The sequence below is a fragment of the Bacillus rossius genome, chromosome 8, assembly GCF_032445375.1.
Source record: "Bacillus rossius redtenbacheri isolate Brsri chromosome 8, Brsri_v3, whole genome shotgun sequence".
Taxonomy (NCBI): domain Eukaryota; kingdom Metazoa; phylum Arthropoda; class Insecta; order Phasmatodea; family Bacillidae; genus Bacillus; species Bacillus rossius.
This window is the reverse complement of record NC_086336.1, coordinates 50907890-50932843: the sequence shown is the minus strand read 5'-3', so window position 1 is coordinate 50932843 and position 24954 is coordinate 50907890. Positions and strand designations below refer to the sequence as shown.

Sequence of the window (24954 nt, the reverse complement as noted above, 5' to 3'; positions counted from 1 at the left end):
ACAATATCAATCATTACAGTACTTCCATGTAAAAACACCATGGCAAAATACAAGACTGTCACCATCCAGGGTAAAATTATAATTTATTAATAAATAAGTGGATTTTTTTTTCAAATGACTAATGTAACTTTTACCCACAACAATTCATTAAAGCTTAAAATTTTATCTTCCTAAATACAATGTGATTTTATTTACAAAACAAAAGTAAGTAAACACAGTTCTTAAAATTACCCTATTTTACTTACGGTAAAAATCAACATTTAAGTAAACTGCAGGCTTCTGTTGCTATTGTCTAATAAGCTATCTTGGCTTTCGAGGTTGCGCCACGTCGCAGTGGAAGCATGCCCTGACTTTTCGCTCTGCTTTCTAGCAAATATCAAAAGAGCATTAACGTACAAACAATTAGGTCACAAGACTATTTATCAACAAAATCCATAAAACTGAACCCTGAATCATATCTACACAATTTAACGCCGATCTCACGAAAACTTTAGAGCACGCAAATAGATCGCTACAAACTTGTGTGGTAAGAGAGAGATGGAAATAAAGTTCTGCGAGGTCTTGAAACGAGATGTACGTATGTATGGGAATGTCTAGCCCTTTCTAACTCCTTGGTACGACTAACGATACTGGCGCAGTTGGCAAACGGTCTTGTCCTCTCCCCGCATGTACCAACACACAATACACAGCTCGCAGACTAAGGCTCAGTGCAGCATACGCTGGAGTGAGAACAGCATAGAGCACAAAGAGTGGAAAATCACTTGGCTGCCAGCTAGTCACACATGGTGGTAATATTTTCACTAGAGCTTTTAAAAAATAATTTTTATACCTTATTATTTACAAGACAATGCCTAGCATAATGGTGCCTTTCAAGACTCCCCATGGTGGGCCTATTTACACCATCAAATCATTAACTGATTTCAAACTAGTATTGAATTTGAGGAAATCTGAGTTCACTTCAAAGAGATAGCATTTCAATAATAACTCCAAAGAAAATCATAGACCCATTTCTTCCAGCTCACACCTAATTTTCTATACACAGATCTTTGTAAAAAAAAATATCTTCTACAAAGAAAACCATCACAGTAGTGTATTGTCAATTATTATGCACCTACATTACCTTTTTAACAGTAATTGTTTTTTAAAATCAAATAATATTACTTCATTTAATAATGAGCGAAAATATAACCTAGATGGTAAACTAACCAATTATTCATTTTTTGAAATCTAAATAAAAATTTGACTGCCTACACCCGAGCAACATGAGTTTATAATTAGTTAACACAGTATTACATTTACTTTCATTCACTCTGATTCACTTTACATATTAGTTACAGCAGATACGGTGGGTGGTCATTGCAATTTAAAATGTTTCAATAATTGCATCTAGTGCATTTGGTGAGATATGCAGCAGAGAAAAAAAAACCTCTTTAGAATAAAACAAAAAAATCTAAAATCTAATACTACAGCTGTGGGTGTAGTTTAAATGTTATTCATAAATACAGTAAGAAATTTATTTCGAAAATCATATGCGAGTGAAAGAAATGCAAATTTTTGGAGGTTCTTTTAAAAATATATACTGAACATGAAGTAGGATACTCAAAATTATGTGAAATTAAGGACCCAGAATATGTAAGGTGATAAATGTTTATAAAATTGTTCATTATTTTTTAATTGTTGATTTCATAGCAATTGCAGCTAAAATTCACAACTGAAAATTAAGTAAAAGTTTACATTTTTTATTTGTTACCAAAGTTGCAGATAAAATTTTTGAGCTTGTCCCAATTCCTTAAATCAAAAAGTCCTCCTCATACATCCTTAAGACATTTAGCCTTTCCTGTTTACTGAGAATTTATCTAGGAAGAGAATAAATGATTACAATAATAACTTTACATTTATAACAATACCCATTTATTTATATAACACTTTAAACACATGCAACAAATCAGACTTGAAACACTAACATTCTAACAACCACAACTGTTGATATCTTATTAAAACTCTGTATAAAATAACTAATAATAGATATGTCACATATTACAATCTTCAGTGTCTATTTGATAGCAATCTGCCTACTAGATGTACATTATAAGACACAATATGAGGAAGTACCCATGTATTTTGATCCCAAAAATAAATTACTACACAGTTTATTACACATAAAGGCATGTAGTGCAGGAACAGACATCATCTTGAAAACTAGAAACTCTTCAATTATATCATATTTCAAGCCTTCAATAAAAAAATCCTCAACCTGCAGCTCATTGAGATATTACTAATGAAAACCTCATATTACAAAAATTACAAACCTTTCTGTAATAAAAGATGGTATTAAATGTCATGTACAAGTACAATCAACAGGCAAATATTGAAATTTAATTTTCTTCATTAATAAAGAAAATAACATACTTCAGCCAAATGGAAAAAAATTAATCTAAATAGTCATAACTGCAGTTATTATAACAGACTTAATAAAAAGGTTAACTAAAAATGGCAGAGCATTAAAGAAATTTAAAGGTAAGCACCATGCTTTTTTATCTATTCATTAATTGGCAGAATAATACTGTTAGTGTTTATCATGTCAATTTATAATTCGTCATATGCCAGGTGAGACATCAGCCAACTATTTGATTATTATTATTAGCATTTTCACTGCTACTGAGCCACAATTGTTTTGAATGGCCATTTATCTTTCAAAAAAATATTCTTAGTAGCTGTAAACACAGGCAGAAACTGTAAAATGCTACAGATGACACAATCCAAAAGGCTTAAAAAATCTCTTGCATTTCAAAACACTGATGGAGAATTCTGTATTTTAAAAAAGTACCAAATAAATAATTATATTATTTTTTTTAAAGAAACAATTCTGTTCAAATTATTTCTAGATGTTCTGCACATTTAGTATTGCTTGAACAGAAACTGAATTACATCTAAAGCATACCAATTGAATTCATCTTTACACAAAAAATAATGAACTGTATATGCTGGAAAAAAAAGTGCTTGAAAAAGAAAAATAAAAAAATTAGGAACTATTTAGCTTAGATTCAGAGGTATGTAAATAAATAACTAAATATTAATTTCAAAAAGAGAACTTACTTTGAAAACTACAAACATCATTTAATTCAAAATTTTTGCTATTGCTATTTTTTTTTACTACCCTGTTCAAACAATGACGTAAATAAGCTTTCGCTGCAATTTTCTCGCACCACACATCTGTTCAGTTATCCGCTAACAAATGCTGCTGTGTGCACCAATAATATATATAAATATATTTTTTAATTGGGGAACATTAATTTTTTTTTGTCATTCTATTGTAACAGCACATTTATTTCACTAATCAAAACTTACTCTAATTATTTTAATCTTACAAATAGATGAATGTGATGTCACTTTGCGAAACGGCGCTCCATTTTCCGAACGTCTCTGAAGGTATGCGAGCAAACTTAATATTTTGTTTGAAGGCCACGCAAACATAAAATATTTTGTAATACATTTTTTTGAAGGGCTTTTGTTCTGACTAAAAGAAAAAGCAAATGAATCAGTGGGTTAATGGGTGGTGTCTGGGCACGATGATCAGGATATCAGAACGGTAAAATTAATTTGTACCAAGTTATTTTAAGGGTATTGGCTTTATTTATGCAAACACACAAACTGTTAAGAAACTTAGTCGAGTAAGCCTAAGCCTACGAGTAGGAACAAGATTACAGTACACTCTCGATTATCCGCGAAATTAAGTTACAGGGCCACCGCGGATAGTGAAAATCGCGGATAATCCGGAAAGAGCCGAAAATGGGAAACAAAAAAGGAAACATTAATTTCAGCTTAAAAATCTAAAAAATGTATGTACAGTAAACGTTACAGTTAACAGTAAAATTGTTTTAATGATGCTAAAATTTTTGTATTTTACTGAATAATTACGCATGCCAGCCTACTGTGCGAGTTCCGAGAAGGCCTGTGGCGTTTTACTGCATACTGCACACAATGCACTAGTCAGTAGAGTTCAAATTTACTCACTTGTAATAAAATACAGATTTACATATTTGCTGTATTTTTTCGTAGCATGCGCCAATAATACGCACCGCGGATCATCTGCCTGCGGATAATAGGGAGTTTACTGTATATGGTGAATTGCAATAAAACCGAAATAACAACAAAAAGCATGTCAAAACACCTTAAAATGCAAGTTAATGCACCATATAGCACCAAAGTGCAAATTATATCATCGATTCATGGAATTAAGTAGCTTTTAACCAAAACTTAATTCAAATCAGTAAAAAAAGGGAATCTTTTAATTTTTGTAATTCAAGAAATATCATTTCGGCCAAAAAAATTGTACTAAAGTGCATGGATCAGAAAAAAATAATTAAATTTGTTTTATTATTATGCATCTCTTATTAAATAATTTTAAACCATAAATGCTCTCTAATTTATTTTAATTGTTCCGAATATATCTGTTTTAGACCAATTTATTAAAAATTATTTTACTGTAAAATTGCAGCATATAAATTTCACCCTATATTTTAGGTGGAGTATTACAAAACAGCTTTGATAAAAATAAAAACGACACAGAAATCCTCAGTTTTAAAAACGAAATAGGACTGAAAATAGAATCATAAAATCTCGTCTCTAGTTACGAGTAAAAAGTGATACATAATGATCGAAGGCCTAAGTAATGTGGACTAGAAATCATGTCTACCGCTGCCACTGGCTGTCACCAAGATTCAGGCCCCTCTGTGTTTTGCCGTGGCCTTGAGAGGCAGTTGTGCCGGGTCTGACAGGTGCCCCCCACATTGGGCCGCTGCTCACGACGTGAAGGGGTTCCGAGCCCTTCCGTGCCTACAGAGATGCTTTCGAGCGGGGGCTGATAAAAAAAACCAATTTCCTGAAATATTCCACGACTATTGCACCAGCAAGTGAGATTTTACATGAAAACTATGTTGAAACAGTTATCAATAATTTTTCTTACTGTAACATTGTTATTAATCCATAATTAAAGTACTTTCAACTTTAAAAAAAAAACTTGTGTTTAAAAAATCTACAGGTTCACAATCCAGCAAGAATTTATATGGCATAAAAAAAAATCTTGCAAGGAAACAGGTACCCAATTGTAATTATTGAAACAGGAAATTATTTCTATTATATACACTATTCAGTATAGCCTTGAACCAGGAGGCAAAAATAAGTCCTGCCAAGTGAGTTTTTAACAATGAAGCCCATCACAAAGTGTTTTAAGCAAATTGAAAAAGGTCATATTTTTTAACATTTTCAACAGATATTTTTATTTTCATTTTTGTAGAGCATGTTTTAGGCCTCTGTGTCAAATGGTTCTTTTACTTGGTTCTGACCCAAAACACTGATATTGTTTATTATGAAATATCAGACACATGCATGTTCCCAATTAATTCTGATAGACCTGCAACCAGTAAAATGTTGTAGTTAAATCATAATTTATATTAGGGACTAGAAAAAATTATTGCTAAATGCAGGAAGTATGAAATGAGGAAAATTAGTGCAGTACGAGTACGATATGCAAGACAAGTAAAAAATTAGGGGGCAACACTTAGTGCTTTGTATTTCCTCTCCTCCCCCCCCCCCTCATCAGTAGCAAATCTTTTCCTGATAATATTATTATTAAGTACATCACCACATTCTGAAAAACGATTTGTTTAAAGTTTTAAAAAAATAAAAATAATAATGAAAAAAACAGAATGTGCATTCATGGTGCAAACTGATTGCAATGTCAGCAGTTTATGCTTGTGCAGTACAAAATTAGTCATTTTACATTAACACATTAGCAAACATTGCTCACAATTTAGTTGCTAAATCAAGAAATTATTTACGAAATGACATCATACAAGAGTTCCTAATTATAGTACATACAATATATGTTGAAACATTTTAAGTACCGGCACTACATTGGTCCACACATGTACATCAGTTGTATTTGACACTAAAGAATCAATTATTGGCAACAATTTGCATTTTTACTACAGAAACTTATTTTATTTCATCATTTTGCTCCAGTGATCAGTACTTTCCCAATGTAATGCAACATGGTGCACAATTCTGTGTTCCAGTACAATGTAACACTAACAAATTAAACATTAACAGAACAGATACAATCTACCGATGCACCTAGCACTGTCAGCTTGAGAAAAAAAAAAAATTAAACATACCCTGTATCATAAATGATAAATAAAAAATTTTGTTTTAAGAACATTATAGCTACATACCTTTGCCGTACAATACTACCACAACCCAATCATAAACACTAATGGCTCATTTTATCGCATGTACACAAAGAGAACGTTTCCCTGAAAATGTCTGGGGCAGACTACACTAATTTAACTAACATTTATAACGGTCTTAAAACCGTTGACTACAAACAGAGAACGATGAAACACATCCATCACATCTGTCACAAATTGCACTTTACCGATGTGGCCGTACTTCATCACCAACAAAAATCACGAAACAATAACGTAAAACAATCATATATGTATCTTGGTTATAACCCTATGTATACAAATATCTTCAACATCAACTTAAACAAAACATCTTTCTTTTTACTTCTGCACAACTTTGGTAAAGCAAAGGAATAAATGTCTATTGCAACAGAAAGTCAGCTTACATGTCACTTTTTCAAAAGGCCAATTGAATATTTTCTCTATTTCACAATAATCATAAAAAAAATCATATACAAAAAAAAAATCTACGACTAGATTGCCAGCCACAAGCCAATGAAAACTGCATGTTTTCCAAGTGACTCAAGAACTGTGTGAAATGACAGTCCACATCACTGTAGAGGCAAGGTTATTTTGCATAGTGACCCAAAGTTACCTCATGTAAGCTTATCAGCTAGAGGTTTAAGTAATAAATGTTAAGGCAAATGTCCCCCCTTTAGTAGGAATGTCTGCAATTTCAAGAAGTATATTTTACGTAAAAATCAGATCATCTTCCTCATAAGTTAACTCCACTGACAGAGAAGAAGCCCCACAATGAATATCTGACAATCTTGGGTAAGTTTATAACAATAATTAACTTAATTTTCTGAACCAAATATGGCGGCACAAAGTTCCTCATATCACCAGTTGCTACTTGTAACTTAGTGATCATTACATCTGAAACTTTTCAAAGAATTATATAGCCATATAAATGTCATATCAATATACATAATTAAGTACGTACACTAGTCTGCAAGAAATGCATAGGAGAAAGTGGTGTTCGGCCGATTACAAGTCTGTAATTGGCTGATTCCATTGGTATCAGGATTAATAATCCAGTGGTCTTGGAATATAAGTTGGTCAATTCTTCACTTCGAGTAAAACTTAGAAATTTGTAGTACTGTTCCATTTAATGATGGGTATAAAAGACAAATGGCTACAACTTTCAACTAGAATTTTTGTCAGATTATGTAATTGGGTGTTGCCTGATTAAGTAGCAAGTATAGTTCATCATGATTTTGATCATTTAATCAGGGTTTGTTCAATTAGTAAGAAATGTGTCAAAATGATTGGAAATATTTTCAATTAATCACAGGGTCTCATTTGTTACATTCAGATTATATTATATTTTATTGGAGGCAAACAGTTTAATAAATAATGATTGCACTTCAATTGAACATAGTTGAGTGAAAGTTGTAATTATAAATTAACCAGCACCATTTCTATTTAAAAACACAATTTTGTAATCACAAATGGCAATATAGTAACTCATTTATACTACACATTACAGACCAATAATATTCCATTACTTTTAAGTGTTATAATAGTGAGGTTCCACCCTAATTTATAATAGATCACCAAATGCTTTTTTTGTCAGAAATGTATTTATTTTTGGGTGCTTGGATTCTTTGAAATTGTAAATGAATAAATATTAGTTTTTAGTTACATAAGCAAAATAATTTTTTTTCTTCCGGATGTATGAGTCAGGAGGAATTAGATAAGCACAATCTTAAGGAATATAAAAACTGATGGACTCTAATCAACATTGGAATTGGAACAGACACATTTTAGGAACTGACCCAATACTAACTAATAGTGATGAACAAAAACTGGCCCAGTCATTCCACGATGGATTACTGCCGTACTGATGCAGCAATGCTTACAGCCACACTTGTATCAAGATTACTATGTCGTACATGCAAGTGCAAACTGATACAAAGGGGATAGTGGGGCATCATCTTAATTAAGTCATTTGACATGCTGACATACATAACAATGAGCTTTACCAGCCATAACTACTACGAGTTAAGCACCTCCGTTAAGAGAAAAAGATAGGATCTCACACAAATAAAATAAATTTCCAATTATCCTATCTTTTTAAAAATAATGCACCTATTTTGCCATTTTCTGGAAGAAATAACGAAAATTCAGTCTTCATCATTCCCATAGCTGACCAAGAATCATACATATTAAAAAAAAAAAATTTTTCAAACAAAACCTTGCATACGCCAGTTTTATAGTATTTATGGCTACGCACTAAAACATGACTTGGAATTTTTTTTTCACAATCTGAGTGATGGCAAACTAGAACATGACTTCTCCCCTCTAATAACTACCACTAGGAAATTTCAATGACTTTTCCCAGATTTCAAGTATATTTCCTTACATTCTCTGACACACAGAAACAACGCAGATCATCAAGGTTGATTCAGAAAGCCAGGATCAAATTTTCCCAACTTCCATGTTTCCCCAACAAACAACTTAATTTTCCCAGATAATTTTTTTTAACTAAAGTTACATTTCAAACCAATTGTGCACACAAAAAAACTTCAGCTGTTTACTGTGATTACCTATGTATTTGCCAAGCTTTCTCATACGAGCCAAAATGGTTATAATGTTCATTTACTCTACTATACTTGCAAACAATAAGTTCCATTTAAATTTTACCTAGTTATTTCAAGGACACCCAATGGCTTAAAAAGCTGTGAATTTCAAAATAAAATTTTTAATTTAAGTGAATGCATTCCCTGGCAGTTAAAAGTTCGCCAACCCTGAACTTGGAACTGTTTAATGGTTGCAAAGATGCAGATATTCTGGCTGTGAAATCTGTACAATTAAATACATTGCAGGGGGAAAAAATAGTCAACTTACTTATTGTTCAATCACTGTGTTAGCTAGGAGGCATGCTTGGAATGTGTACAAGGTAACAAAAACACAAACAGGCAATGGTAGAAAATTATCTTCAGCAATCTTTGCTAAAATTATTAATCTCATCCACTTTTAATTTTCAATGTTATGACTTATTAAAATTAGCTCCTTAACAAAACCACTTAGAATCTGCTTACAAAACCATACATATATATATATAAAAGTTTCTGAATTTCACAAATACATTTTGTATAATTGCATATATTACAAAGAGCATACCAATAAATGCTTTAACAACCGACAGTTCAAAACAGCAGTTCTTACATTTAATGGAAAATCAAATAAGTTCTCTGTTTAACAAAATAAATTTTTATTTGCTTGAAAACTAAAATTTCTAAATGTTAACAATGATAAACTTTCTTAGAACTAAACTTAAAATGAAAATAACTAAAAAAAAAAAATATTTATTTAAACCAATGTAATCACCAGGCTCTGCTTTTAAAAATTATAATATATTGCTGCTATTAAAAAAATATATATAATTTTTTCAAGTTATACACCCTACATGACAGTTTAAATACAATTATTTTATTATCTAATTCAACATGATATTCTCTTGCCCTCAATGTGATGTCTAAATAATAAAATTTCCTGAAAAAGTGTTTCAAAATATTAAAGAACAAATTTTATACTGGTATTATTTGGCAAATATATACATATGCCATAATTTTGAGAAAAACATGAAAATGTTCCGTAATAATCTTCTTTTAGCAATGTTGTGGAGTATCAAATTGGCATAACTGCATAGACGAGACAAGATCAAGAAATGTGGAGTACAACAGTTTTTCGCCTATCATATTGAAGCATCACAAATCATGAAAAATAAAATTTGCTTTGACCATTCACTGTTATTTTATAGTACATCCACATAGTTAAAGATTAATTTCAGGTAAACATTTTCAACCGAATCACCATCACATACTCCGTAAGCTTACATTACACCATCAGTAGAATTTCTAGTGGTAGCATCAGCACTTTCCGAACAAAATACTGCTATTCATAGATGGACAATACGTAAATTTATGCAAACATTTTTATCGGTTTAAACTAGTGTATTTGCTATAGAAACTATATTATTTTATTTATTAAAATAAAAATAATAACTGTGCAATAATGTTCAGAATATTATTTTGTATCAAACGGCCAGAAAATAAGAGAACAGATCAAGGTACGTAACTAACTGAATTCCTTAGTGAAAGTAAGTCGTCTGCAGACGATTCGAGTTCCTACACCAGATCTCATACCCATGGTTGACCACCGGAAACAAAAGGGCGCTGTGCCGAATGAATCCTCTGGTGGCTCACAAGGGCATAGATACGGACCGCCTAGTATAGTCATCAGAAGCCTTCCGGCTCAGGAACTCTTAATTATCGTTTTCTCTCAGAGGGGATACTGCCTTAGAGGCGTTCAGGCGTAATCCCACGGATGGTAGCTTCGCACCACCGGTCGTTCGACCGAGTGCCTGAGCCAGTGGCCCGTACCTGCGGTTTCCCCTCGTACCGAGCAGGAATACTGGGGCAACGACCAGTTTCTCAGTAGGGTAAAACTAACCTGTCTCACGACGGTCTCACACATTCTAAGGCACTTGCACAAAGATACTTACTAATCTTCTTATTCCATGAAATTGCAGTAAAAAAAAAATATTTGCATTGATGCACACTTTTGAGTAAAACAAAAATGAGGCCTAGAGACACATATACTTAATTATAAAATTTAAATTTTTTATTTATGAAATGAAAAAAAAAAAGCATATAATAGTTTAAAAAGATCGCAGGCTTTCGCGGAAATTGTCTGAAGTTGCTTGGCTTCTGGGTTGTAGCCGTGGTCAAGGCAAAAATATCACAACGTTTCGGTCGACGTTGAAGTCGCCATCATAAGGGTAGAGTTACCTATTGAGGTTATTACAAGTTCTCCTGCCTTTTAATACTCTCGCCTGAGAGTGTTTGCCGATTGGTTACAGCTGTGGGCCAATCACAGCCTTCCTTTTGAGAATCAGTACAAATATTAAAACACCCAGAGAGAAGATGGCTACAAAATAAGCACAATATGGGATCCACTCTTCAGAAACACTCAAAACCTAACTCTGTATTTAACAAAAGACAGGTCACCTATGGTTGGCCAAACAGCCCAGCCAATCAGAAGAGAAGAGACCACTGATTTGCCAGCACCCCCAGCCAACCACAAAAGCCCAGCTCTGACTGGCCAAACCAACAAGCCAACCAGACAAAAGGAATGCTGTGACTGGCCTACAGCTGCAGCCAATAGGGAAACGCTCCCCTCTCATGCAAGAGTATTAAAAGGCAGCATAACTTATAATAACCTCAGTAGGTAACGCTACCCTGATGATGGTGACTGCAATGTCGAACAAAACGTTAGTAGTTTAAAGTTTAAGAAAACTAAATGAAATAAAATCAAAAGCACAAATAATTGAACTGTCATGGCAGTTGTCTTTTTTTAAAAAAAAAAAAAAAAAAATAAGATTATGACTGTACAGGCTATAAAAGCAAAAGAAAAAGTAAAATGCAACTAAAGACATCTTCGAAATGGCAACAAGTAAGTTAAATGCAAAAATAATTTACAGGTATACAACACTGCATTTCAATACATACCAACAAAATTCATTAATAACAATACTACTTTGCATGCCATCTTCTGCCATGGATGATTTGTACATAACGTAATAAAATTTTAGGTGTTTATATTATTGGAAACAGATGAGACATTTGTGAAGGTAACTCTCTTAGAAAAAAAAAAAGCTTGTTGGTATAATGCCAGAAAATAGGTGAAAAAATTTATATTTCATGTAAAGATAAGAATTATATGCCACTTCACTGTCAGAAACAATCAATCCATTAGGTATATGAGTCAACCCGATGTACTAGACCCAGACACCTGAAAAACCTGAAAAACTATATTGCAAAACCAAAATGCTTCAAGACCAAATCACCGACATGAGATAAAATACTGCGCTTTCTCCACAAGCACTTTTAATAAAAATTTTGCTGCAATTAATTTATTAACGTAAATGACCAAGTGCCCACAGCCTGTACAGTCTCCCCGATGAAAAATTTCACATTACAATGAAAATGTACGCTCAAACAAATAAAAAATCTGCCAAGTTGCAAAACAGCATGAATAACGTAACCACAACGAGCTCTTTAAATTTCTTTGCGTAGAAACCGAACAGCGATTTTGGCGAGGTGAATTTAAATTAACTAACGCCTGTAATCGGTGAGCAAACGAAACGCACTCCTGGAGCGAGTGAACATTAAGGTGGCTCGTCCATGCTACTGTCGGCGTGGGCGGACTCCACGTGCCTCTTCAGCAGCTTCTTCTTGGAGAAGTTTATCCCGCAGGTGACGCACTCGTGGTGGTAGCCGTACGCCCGCTTGCGGGCGACGCCCCTGCCCGCGGGGGAGGCCCGGGCAGCCTTGGCCCGCGTCCCCTCGCCGTCGCTCCTCCCGAACACGGCCTTCTCCCCGTTGACGTTGGCCACGCGGTTCTCCTTGGACGTCTCCACGCTGTCGGGCGCGCCCCGCGCAGCCGGGCCCGCCCTGCCGCCGCAAGCGTGCGACCGGAGGCGCGAGTGGTCCGAGAACGACTCCTTGCACACGGAGCAGGATGATGACGACGGCGGCACCACCCCGTTCCTGTGCAGCTTCATGTGGCGAATCAGGTGGTATCGGCGACCAAACATCTTCCCGCAGATCCTGCGCACCGCACACACTCATGCAGGGAGCTACCTCGTCGCCTGAGAATTATTGGAGTGTTCTGTGTACATTGAAGTCGGAACTGAGATATAAGCATTTGAAAGTTCAAACAACTATGAATATCATGCCACAGAACAAAATAATATTGGTCTTAAATTAAAAACAAACATTTTTATGTGCGTAGACGTGTGTGGATATAGTACAAATGAATACTAATACTAATTTCGTGTCCATAGCATAAAAAACCTAAAAAGTGGACATAGAACTTTCCAATACTCAGGCGGCGACTTACTTAAGACTTTCCATACAGTACGCTAAAAATATGCCAATTTGTTTGGACGAAGAGGGAGGAGAGAAGGAAAAATTCACCAACAAAATTATTCAGAGGCAAAGTTTTCTGTGCCACAACAGTGCACACAATAAAAATTTTTTTTTGGTTGGAAAGACAAAGTAGGTAAAGCATTATTAATTCAGTATCTGTTGACGTGCCGCGTATGCCTTTGGTGCTATGCCTCTCTCACTAAACACACTCCCGTGGCAGGCAAGTGATTCCAGGAAATCCACCCTTTCCTATGTTAATCCCAAGCCCTCAGGAATTGTATTAAAAGCCCTGCAGAGCCAAATTATGTCTGGGAGATAATACAAGAAGGAGTTGTGGATAGTAAGGGAGTAAGGAGATTAGTAATGGGAGATGATAATTGTACTTAGGATCTGCCTAGCTACAGTCTGTATTAGTAGTATTAGTATTAGTAGTAGTAGTAATGGTAGTAGCAGTAGCAGTAGTAGTAGTAGTAGTAGTAGTAGTAGTAGTAGTAGCAGTAGTAGTAGTAGTAGTAGTAGTAGTAGTAGTAGTAGCAGCAGCAGCAGCAGCAGCAGCAGCAGCAGCAGCAGCAGCAGCAGCAGCAGCAGCAGCAGCAGCAGCAGCAGCAGCAGTAGTAGCAGTAGTAATGTGCAAACACAATTTTGAAAAAGTTACCTTTTAAGCTCACCTCAAACATTTCCCAGACCCATATAGAATTCCCTGATTTTTCCCAGTTTCCCCGGTCTGTGGCCACCCTGTGCACAGTTTACAGGACAGGACTTGAAAATGAGACATTTTTGGAAGGTGTGGGAATCATAGACCTGAATGGTTCTCACGGTTCTCTATATAACTCCAGAACTGTGGAACAGACAGACCCATCACTACTTCCCACGCAATATGAAGTGTTTGCCCGTAATCAAAAACAGCGACATACAGGTGGCACTGGTTTACTTACTTGCACAAGTGCTGTCCGTTGCTCAAGACGCAGTCCTTGTAACCCTCGCTGTAGTCGTTGCGAGTTCTGGACACGACCAGGCCGAGCGGCTGGTTCGGGTGAGCGCGCTTGAAGTGCCTGACCAAGTGGCTCTTGCGCGAGAAGCACTTGGTCTTACAGCAGGGACAAGGGTGGGACTTGGCGTCCGGGGAGCTACCATCCGTGCTGCCGTCGGCTCCGCTCGTCGTGTTGCCAGAGCCATCGGAGCCGTCACCCCCTTCTTTCTGAACAGCACACGCTTCAACCGAGACAGCGCTTTCGGTAACCGATTCCCCCTCACCGTCTGACCTGGCCATGCTTTCATCCAAGGTGGTTTCCACGCCCTCAATCTTCACTTCAGCTAAACCACTCACTGCACTACTTAAAAGAAAATGTTTGAGATCATTATCTTTGCTATCGTTATTATTACAGTTATTAAGTTGAGGTAGCGCTGTCACTAGACATGTGTTGTTCAGAGCCATCCTTATTGTGCTGTGAGGAGACTCCCGTTGATGTACCTTCAGGTGTCGCACTAAATGTTCCTTGCGAGTGAAGAGTTTGGAACACACGGAGCAGGAATGTAATTTCGGTAGCAGGATATTTGTTCCGGGAAGATACGTGTTGTGAACACTATTCATCCCTGGGTGAAATGTGTTTTGAACACACGTATGCTGCACGAGCTGTTCCGAGCTGGGGAATGTCTGAAGGCAAACGTCGCACGTGAAAGAATGCTCAGCGGCTGGAAGCTCGTCCGTCTGCCCAGGTTGCGGAGCCAGGGCGACGCCCTGTTCCAGAAGCATCTTGCAGTGAGACAGGCGGTGGCGGTCGAGATGCTCCTTGCGCACGAAAGGCTTGGAGCACAACTCACAGGTGTACGGTCGGCCCCCCGTGTGGGATATCATGTGGCGGGACAAGTGCTCCTTGCGCCCGAATGCTTTGCCACACAGAGGGCATGTGTTCGACTGGGCATCCACATGCAAGAGCTGATGCTTCTGCAAAGCACTGCGCTTGGGGAACACCTTCCAACACAAGTGGCAAGTGTAGAAGTGTATTCCTGGAGTTCCTTCATCGCCAGATGACCTGCTGAACAACCAACAAGCACCAAAGATTTTACTAACCAATGGCAGTCAAGAACGTAACAACTATTTTGTGAAAGAAAAAGCGGGAATACAAATTTCTATTAAAAAAAAAATCAAAGAAAATCGGAAAAAGCATACATTTTTACATTAAAGTAATGATTATTATACTTATAACAAATTTTTTCAATAAATCTTTTATTTTATTCATTAATATTATTATTTAAGATAAAATTACACATGCATTTTTACACAAACCATTGTACCGTATTTACCCGCAGAAGGGTCTCGCCCCTGCATATGGATTACATCTATAATTTTGGGCCAAAAAAAAATATAACATTTTCACCGTAAGGGTAGCCCTCGAATATGGATTGCACCATATATCTGTCTTTAATAGAATACAAGTGAAGTCTTTGTGGTTCATATCTCAGCTTATTGCAACCAAAGAAACACAGCACAGGTTCTTTGTCTCTACCATTTTTATCTTTTATGGCCCAAGAATAAGACTTTTTATACTCATGTTTCCCTTCCCGTTTACTGAATTTCTTTTACCTGTCTCATTCCCAGAGATAACTCGAATATTCCCTTGAATCATAATATAGGTCTCAAAAGATCAAAAATAAAATAATATATTAAATATGAAAAATATTAACTATAGTTTCGAAATATTCTACCCTTTAAATTATTGTTTCACAAAAAACATTTCCAGTATCAATACTTATTCTAATTTTATTTATACAATTGCATGTTAAAAGTACAATATCTTGGAGAATGGTAAAAAGGATTGGCAAAAAGAAACAAATTTACCTAGAAAAGTTCAGAAGTTACCAGTGTTAATTTTTTTTTACTTTACGTTCTCTATTATTTTTCTTAGAATACTAAATATTTGACAGTGTTTGAGGATTTTATTGGCCCATCCCTACTCAAAACGCCTGCGCCCGACTCGTCTCCTGTTTTCCGCGGAGCTTTTAAACATCACGGTGCCACTAGCGCCTAGTTGCATGTAAAAATTCAAATTTGCATGACATTATTTGCCCCTGCAACTTTGCAGGGTTGTGTTTCCAGACATGTGTTCCTCAACAAAAATCGCTTGTCTTGGTATTCCCTACCACTCATTAAATTTATGCCCAGCAGTTTCCAAACACTATATACATTTAGTTGTTTTAATTAGAATAATTAAACAAAGAACAACTGTTCTACACATGCGTAATTTGAGCTGACATTCACAAACTTTGGTTTCACATTTAATTTTTTAAGATTTAAACATGCCTACCAATAACCAATGGTTTATTTACCGACAGACTTTATTTTTTCTTTCAAAAGAACTTCACACAGAGGTCTTCTCCATATCAAAGCTGGTCAGCAAACACGCAGTCTCCGCCAGCACACAAACAAGACAATACCTTTCATCGTTCTCGGTCGTGTCGGGAACTCCGTCGCGCTGGTAGCCCTGCGTGATGCTGAAGCACTTGTTGCACAGCGAGCAGGGGAAGGCGGCCTTGTTGACTATGTACCGGCGGTGGGTCACCAGAGTGCTGTACGTGGAGGCGCGCTCGTACACGTCCCACATGGGCGGAAGGACCTCCCTGCGTCGCCTCTGAGCCTTCACTATGTCGCTGTCCTTCTCCTTGTGCAGGCTCTCCTCGATCGCGGTCTGCCTGCAAGGATACTTCACATGTCACTTTAGAGACAGTTCGATGTGCAGCACCTTTTTACATGACTTGATGTAAGTTTTTGAAAATACACCATTGCTAAGCACTTTTTCTGTAGAAGAAAACTAAAAAATAAAAATAAATAAATAAATAAAAATACCCAAAAGACAAAAAACACAAATTAAGCAAAAATTTGCTGTTGTCAACAGGATATAAACACCAAAAAATATTCCATAACAGGCAGGAATATGGTCAACAAACAAAGAAAAACAAAGAAAAATGTACTAAGAGAACGAAAAAAAAAACCACAAATGATGACGACAAAAAAATATTGAACCCAAAAAAAAAATTCAGCACAATGGTTGAAATGAGACAAAAACACGACAAAACGAAAAGATGAAACAAACACAATAGTTCTCCAAAACAGAACAGAATGATAAAAACCCACAAAACCATAAGTCTTCAGATTTTTGTTTTTTTATGAGATAGAATTAGCTTAGGGAGCGTTCAAGTATTACGTAACACAATTTTTTGATATTTTTGACCCCCCTCCCCCCTATGTAACGCGTCGTAACATTTTTCTGTACCCCCCCCCCCCCCCCACCCCCCAGTAAAACGTTACGTAACCCCAAGTGACCATTTTTACTTAAAAGTTATAATTATGTGGCGTAACGTACCGGAATAAGTCACTAAAATACCTTTGTTATTGTTTTAATCACGTTATGTTATTTATTAACATTTGAAATGTCTTGTTTTTTAAAAGCAAGAGCTTTCTAATGTTTTTTTCTGTCCTAATAAATTTTTACTACTCAATCATACATTTAGCAATCATACATTTAATTACGTCATTTTCCTGACTTGGCCCTGTCCTTACACACTTTTTGCTTTATCCGCCATTGTTCTTCTCATGCATTCTCCTATTTTAGCATTTTACTAATAAAGCTATTAAAATCAAATAACAAATTTTATTTCTAATAATTTATTTTTACCTTTGGCAATGCAATTACAAACATAAAACTAACTGAAATAAAATATATTTGTCAAAATATAATTGTATTTAAGAATACAATCGAACGAAAACGAAAACATTTAAAATAAAATCAGCCATAATTAAAATAAGTAGATTGTAAAAAAACAATTCAATGAGTTTTACTGCTCCTCTGTCCATGGGTTTGCCAGCCACTCAGATTATTTCATTACTGGCATCCGGAGAGCAGTCGAAGAGAGTTCCGGAATTGTTAACCCGCTTGCATCAACTTCGTCTTCGTCGAGCCAATCCGCATCCTCAGACGATTTTTCACAGCGATGCACAATGCAGAGAAGCTTTTTTGCCCTTCTTGCAGTAAGTCGCTGTGGCCGTACTCGACTTTCACTAAGGTCTTGGGCAGTCTTGCCATGCATGTAACGATTGTGCATTTGCTCACTCTTGTGGGGTGTAAAATAAATCCCACAGGTTGAACATACTCGGTTCTTTAGGTCGGATTGTACTGATGGGCAAAATAAATTGTAAAGCATCTGCTTAAACACTTCTAGAGGAGGCGACAGATCAATAGACAACCTCACAAGAAGTGGCGAAAACTTGCATGATCCTTTGTCTATCTGACTAGGTACCACGAGCTTGTTTGTTTTAACTACTTTACTGGATTGACGAGAAAAACTATCACAGCTGTTGATAAATATATATTTTTTTTGCTTTACATTTGGAGTTAAAAAAACATTATTCACTAATCTTGTAAAGCAAGCAGAAGCAATTTTGTGAAGGTAAAAAAAAATTAAGTTATCATGCCATTTAAAATTTTTAGAAAAAAAAAAGTTTTAAAAAATGTGTGAAAGAATCTGTCTCTACGCAACCGTTCTGAAGGGTTAAAAAAAACAATGTGACGTAATGCGTAGGTCAAACCCCCCCCCCCTCCCACCACTGTAACGCATTGTAACATTTTACAAGACCCCCTCAAATTCGTTACGTTGAACGCTCCCTTAGCAGATAAAAAATAAAAAAATTTAAATTTTTAGCATTTATGGTTTTTGAGTTATAAATTTTTGAAAAATTAAAAAACTCCAGTTTGTAGGAACATTTTGATATATTTATAAGTATGTAACACTAAAACAGTTTGTCCTAGAAAGCTCACATTTGTCAACAGTTAGGTGCACCTTCCAGTAACCTGTACGCAAAGCATCATGCAACAAAGTTGTGATGTTATCTTGTTTCAATATTACGTGATTCTGTCCTAACCTTTAATTTTTTATTATTTAATATGACAAACTTAAAGACAATTGCCTGTAAATTATTTTTCTTTAATATGGTACATTTTGTCAATATGATTATTGTATTTCTTAAACTAACAAGACAATAAGAAACACTGTGACTTATTACCATGAAACATATTTATATTCATGCCACTCAACTATTACCGGAGACGAGAAGTTTCAAAGTTTGTTTATAGAGATCAACATAACCTATTTTCGATCCATCATATATATCTACATGATGTATTTACATAATTTCTGAGTATATAGGATAAATGCAAAACCTTAAATTTTATGAGAATATATTATTGAGCAAGTTTGAATGAATTATTTCCAGTATTACATGACAATAAGACACACTGGCTGTATGATGGGGTTAAATAAATGTCATGCATATAATAGGCTTGCCATATTGACGACGCCTTAACAAAAATTCACTTTCAATCCCTGCTCACTTTTAGTGGCAAAGCATCATACCGATGACGGGAGAAAAAGACAACCATGCTTGTACTGCAGCAGTACAGTACTTGTAATCAACATTGTGTGCTGCATCTATGATAAACACCGATGGAACACACCTATTGCCATCTGTTCTGAACGTCTCTTCCTTCATGAGAACATAATCGTCAGGAGCAGGACTGCCCACACGCAATTCCGGCCAGTGATCCCGCTTATCACTAGGCAGTATAGGCGTGATAGTCAAGCCATTCGCAACTGGAAAACAAACACAGATTCACACATGCCCTCCTCTATCCATTTCCTACTGAGATCCAATTATATGGCACCAGAACAAATGCCAATGTCCACACACCCAATCTACTTTAGGCCAAACTGCGGCCCAATTATTTCACTAATTCTACTGTTAAACTAGTATTTGAACTGCACTTATGACTTATGGAGTATAATTCTAAGTGGTACCTTAACTACCTACAGATTTTTTGTTCATCCAAAATGTTTCTTTTTCAGACTGTTCCGGCAAAGCAGCTGAAAGTAACAGTCTAAAGCAAAACACTTGAAACAATTATTGATGTGATGTTGGGCACTGAATAATAAAGATGCTTTGAAATTGTAATAGTTTGCGGATTTCTAGGCTAGGTTGCCTACTGAAAACATTACAATTTCTTCAAAACTTATTAGTTTTTTAGTTCACTAAAAAAATTCCCTAATTTTAAACACACACATTTCCAGAAGCTTCTTCACACAATAGCACAGACAATTGGATCATACACCCCTGACCAGGCAAGCCCCTTAACGTATCCAAATAATGAATTTGGCAATTTACAGTCATATTTTGAGGAATTAAGAAGAAGTTTGTCTAAGTATGGCACAAAATTTTCACGTTGCCATAAAGGAAAGAACAAACTGATGAATAAAATATAGAGGTGGGACGATACCACACTTTCGATACTCAATTCTGTATTGTTTTTTTCAGTTCGATACTTTCGATACTCCAGGGAAAAACATTTTCCCATTAAGTAACAATTATTACAAATAGCATAAATTAGTTTTAAACTATATAAATTCAATCTAGCATACCAGCACAATGTGTAAATAATTGCATTATATTAATGAAAGATATGAATTCATCATAATCATTATATATACATATAATAAAACCACCAGAAATGTAAAATACAGTCCATAATCAAGTAAAGCTGACATGAGAAACAGTGGCCTTACAAAATGTTGTGAAGTCCTTTCTTGGAAGGGGGGGAAAGTCACAAAGCCTAAATTAGAAATTAAAAAATTTGGCTATTGTAAAAAGAAAATCAGAAATGTTTGCTTGTTTGTTTCATTTTACAAACAACTTTATGCAACAGAACAATTTTCAATCTAGTTTTAACTTGAGAAACGTAAAATACAAAAAAAAAATCAGATCGTAAGAAAACAATAACAAACGGGTATATGCAGTTCAAAGATTAATGAATGCACAAAATATGAGATCCGTGCCTTGATAAAGCGCGTGCACCATTTTCATTGCTAGTTTGCGCCACTAGTCTCGCATAGATGCTACGAGCGAAGTGCACAGTCTTCCTGATACTATCCATATCTATGGTGCGATAAAGTTATTTTCTTACATTTGCAAAGGTAAACAATTAACGTTTTTCAAAATAAAAGCATTAAAACTTAGTTTATCAGGAGGAATATAACAAAAATTTTTGTGAATTATAGGACTTTTCCGCTTCGTAAAAACGTATGAAACGGGAAATTAATGATTTTATAAGTGTATGTTCCGGTAAAGTAAACCATTGTAAGTATAGTACTTTCGGCGGGATCAAAATTAATCGGCGTATGACACGGGAAAATGTATGAAACGGGAATGTATCATCGAGGTTCAACTGTAGTTGTATTTTGTACGATGGCGACTCAAAACTTAATTCAAAACAAATTAACAAGCATTCAGGTATCGAAAAAATGTATCGAACTTACAGTTTCGATACTGGATACTTTGTGATACCGTCAAGTATCAAAGGTATCGAGGTATCGAAGTATCGAAAATCCCATCACTAATAAAATACCAATCAAATATTTGACTGAGCTGTCACACCAATGGTGGAAGTGAGTCCACACCAGTACCTATTGGCTGCAGGGAGACACCCGTGGGCAGCCTGTCTTCCAGACACTTCACATCGTACGGGCTGGGCGACTTTGCCCCCACAAGCTGCTGGGAACCATCTGGCTCGACTTCCTGGAGACAGCACTGAAAACAAACCACCACCAACTCCTGCAGGCATGTGCAGCACTTGTTTGCCACCTAAGTAATTTCACTTTCAGTAGGTAACCATCGCGTCAAAAGTTTAGGACTTTTAACTTCGTAAAAAAACGTTCCTGCCCTTCAACATTCGGTGCAATCTTTTGTAATACTTTTTTCCACCGCTGTTTTAATCAAAACATATTTTTATACATTTAAGCTGTTTAATCATTATACATTTTAATTGTTTTAATCTCAGTCGCAGCCACTCGTCTGAAGCCGACGGACCTGTTTTGTTGCTTGATCGCAAGCGTAGGGAGTCAAGCAGCCGAATTTTCGTTTTTGTCCAAGTAGTTGAACATTATGTGATTCATTAACATTAGTTCTCCATTTGACGAATGTCCGGAATTCTTTGGGTTTCCAATGCCCCAAGATAAAGATAAAGATAAAGATAAAGATAAAGATCAATATGTGTTAGCACTTGAGCTTGTGTCAGACTCAAATATCAATAAAAGTAAAAACTCAACACTGAAGTTGTTAAAATAATCTAAAGATATTACCCCTGAATCTAAGTCAGTGCCAATGGAAGCCAGCAAATTAACAGAACTACGTAATCGATTATGTGAAAACTCTGTGCATTAAAAGATAAAAAAAAAAAAAAAAGTTAAAATCAAGTGCTGAAAACATTTTTGGATGACTCCAGGAACAATATCTTGGATCTTAAGGGACACACCTACCTGAGCACATATACAGTGTGCAGAGCTTTTTTTTTTTTTAAAAAAAAAAAAAAAAAAAAAAAAAACCAGGCAATTTGAAAACTACTCAAGATACCAAGTGAGGTCTGCTTACGAAAAAATTTAGTTTTCGCTGACGGCCGATAAGTAGTTTAGTTTTTGGAATACGTTATTCAGCTAGGCGGACAGTAAAATAGTTGTGTATTCTGTACATTTATTTCTTTTCAATGAACGCATCATATAAATAATATTTATGTGGAAAAGGATACTCGAAGCCCATTTTAAGAAACCATTGTTACTACAGAAAATTCTACAAAATTGAGTATGCACTTGCATAGAAGTTTTTTATTTGTGTTTGTAATACAGTTAACGTAAACAAAATTTAATTATGATGATGCACTAAATGACTGCAAACATCCAAACAAAAATTCATCGCTAGCAAATTCAATACACCAATCCCTCAGTTAACATGACTAATGCGTCCCTAAACATGTATGTGTTATTCAAAATTGTGTATTCTGAAGCATTAGTTTCCATAAATAGCAAGGCTAATTTATTTAATGTGTTCCAAAATTGTGTAGGAAAATATACTTTAGGTGTGCAGAATAACACTCAATGATAAATATGTCACACCATTTATTTTTATATGCCTCCCATCGATCTTTGTATGACAAATATGACACCACGTAATGGGAGCTATGTGGTTAAGTACTTAATCATCAGTCGGCTGGCTGACTTACCCGCCCAGGCGTGACCTTCAATTCAGGTTGCGTCCACCATCCTTTACTGACAGTGAAACCGATATTACTGTCCGGATAATTGCATTTTATTTTTTCAAAACTTAAAGTGCTTATTGGCTATCACCACCTGGTTCACACCAATCCTGTCAGGCCAATGATTTTTTTTTTTCATTGTAACATTAGTTTAACAACCTTTTCCACGTGAATCATCTGTTTATTTCTGTTCCGGTATCTAATGTCAAATGTATTCCATCTAGTACAACCAACAGCATCAGACTTATATAAACTTTTGATATAGTCATTTCGTACAATTGTGTGCACACTTGCCTTGCTTAAAACTAAAGTGCAACCAACATAAGTGTGACCTTCATGACATTCTGCACGCCGTAATACTTCTAGTTTAGTCTCAAACTTAATTACAGTGTAAACTCTTTATAACGTCACTCGATTTAACGACAAACTCCTTAAAATGTCAAAATTGCTGGACTGTTTGGTTTACCTTGTTTTCTATACAATAATACACTCTATATAGCGTCACGCTGACTATTTAACGACAACAATACAGAATTATAAATTATTAAGCTGTACTAGTTGCAGAAGTTGATAAGAACTGCAGCTGTGTACGTTCTTTTGTTTGCTGTTTTGTTGTTGTATTATGGATAGAGACCCCGAAAAATGGTGAAGCGCGAAATTCACGAAATAACGCGAAAATTTGATATTTTAAACGAATTTTGCGACTTTCCTTTGATTTTGACATAGTCGCGAAATTCACGAATTTTCGCGCGAAATTCACGCTTTTTCGCACAAAATAATGTCCTTATGTCGTAAGTTCTATTTATTTACGCCATCATAAACATAGGCGTGAAATAAACATAGACTGAAAGACTAGTGCCGTGATATTATCTTCATTTTGACACGTTAGTGAAATTCACGTATTTTTATTACTCTGTTTACAAACAGTAAATATAGCCATCGCAAATGAAAACAAAATGTAAAAATTGTCAACAATCTATATGCGCGCACTACCAACATAACAAATTGACTCCACAGTTTTCGTGTTTTGAATAATGGTCGTTTCTGCCGCAAGGCACACTGGTGTCGATTTTTCTAACCTAATTTAATCACATCGAGCTAAGATGGCAGTCATTTTTGCGTGCACATATCTATGAGTGTTTACAACTACCGTCCACATTTTGTAAGTTTTGTGATACAATTGAATTTGTGGCTAAGATGCCAAAAACTTCGACAATGTTTGATCGCGAAAGAGAGATAAAATCGGATGATTTTATATTTTTGATCAGCGGGAAAAAATTATGATGTGCAAGTTCTGCAACGTGCGGGTTGATTGTACACGCAAAGACACGTGCAAAAAGCATGTGGCAAATGACACACACAAAAAAAAACAAAAAAGACAATTATTTTGTCAAGCATTCTACCGTGTCTAAACAAATATCTCTAGGCGACAGCGTGAATAAAGCAAACAAGCTTTAAAGTGCAGAAAACAAGAATTTTTTTTCTGATTTTGTTAATATGATGCTGTAAGTTAACATTCCTTTGGAAAAAGCTGATCATCCAGCTATGAGGGAATTGTGTAACACCCATGTTGAAGGTTAGCCTTATTTATTTAGAAATGTTTTCCCCCTCTAATAAAAGTTCATAAGCATATGTAGGCCT

At 35.5% G+C, this 24954-nt stretch overlaps 1 protein-coding gene across 2 annotated transcripts in view; it reads right to left on the bottom strand.

The window, feature by feature from the left end:
- Positions 1 to 1888: 1888 nt before the first annotated feature.
- Positions 1889 to 24954, bottom strand: part of LOC134534909 (zinc finger protein 271-like) — a 29423-nt gene continuing 6357 nt past the window's right edge. The window contains exons 3-7 of one of the 2 annotated variants that reach the window (XM_063373595.1): positions 21692 to 21815; positions 19693 to 19828; positions 16619 to 16873; positions 14119 to 15219; positions 1889 to 12862 (exon numbers count right to left, since the gene is read on the bottom strand). In XM_063373595.1, the coding sequence (XP_063229665.1) occupies positions 12421 to 12862; positions 14119 to 15219; positions 16619 to 16873; positions 19693 to 19828; positions 21692 to 21815 (2058 nt within the window). In that variant the 3' untranslated portion in view covers positions 1889 to 12420. The remainder of the gene's footprint in view (positions 12863 to 14118; positions 15220 to 16618; positions 16874 to 19692; positions 19829 to 21691; positions 21816 to 24954) is intronic. The other variant, XM_063373596.1, reaches the window with a different exon arrangement.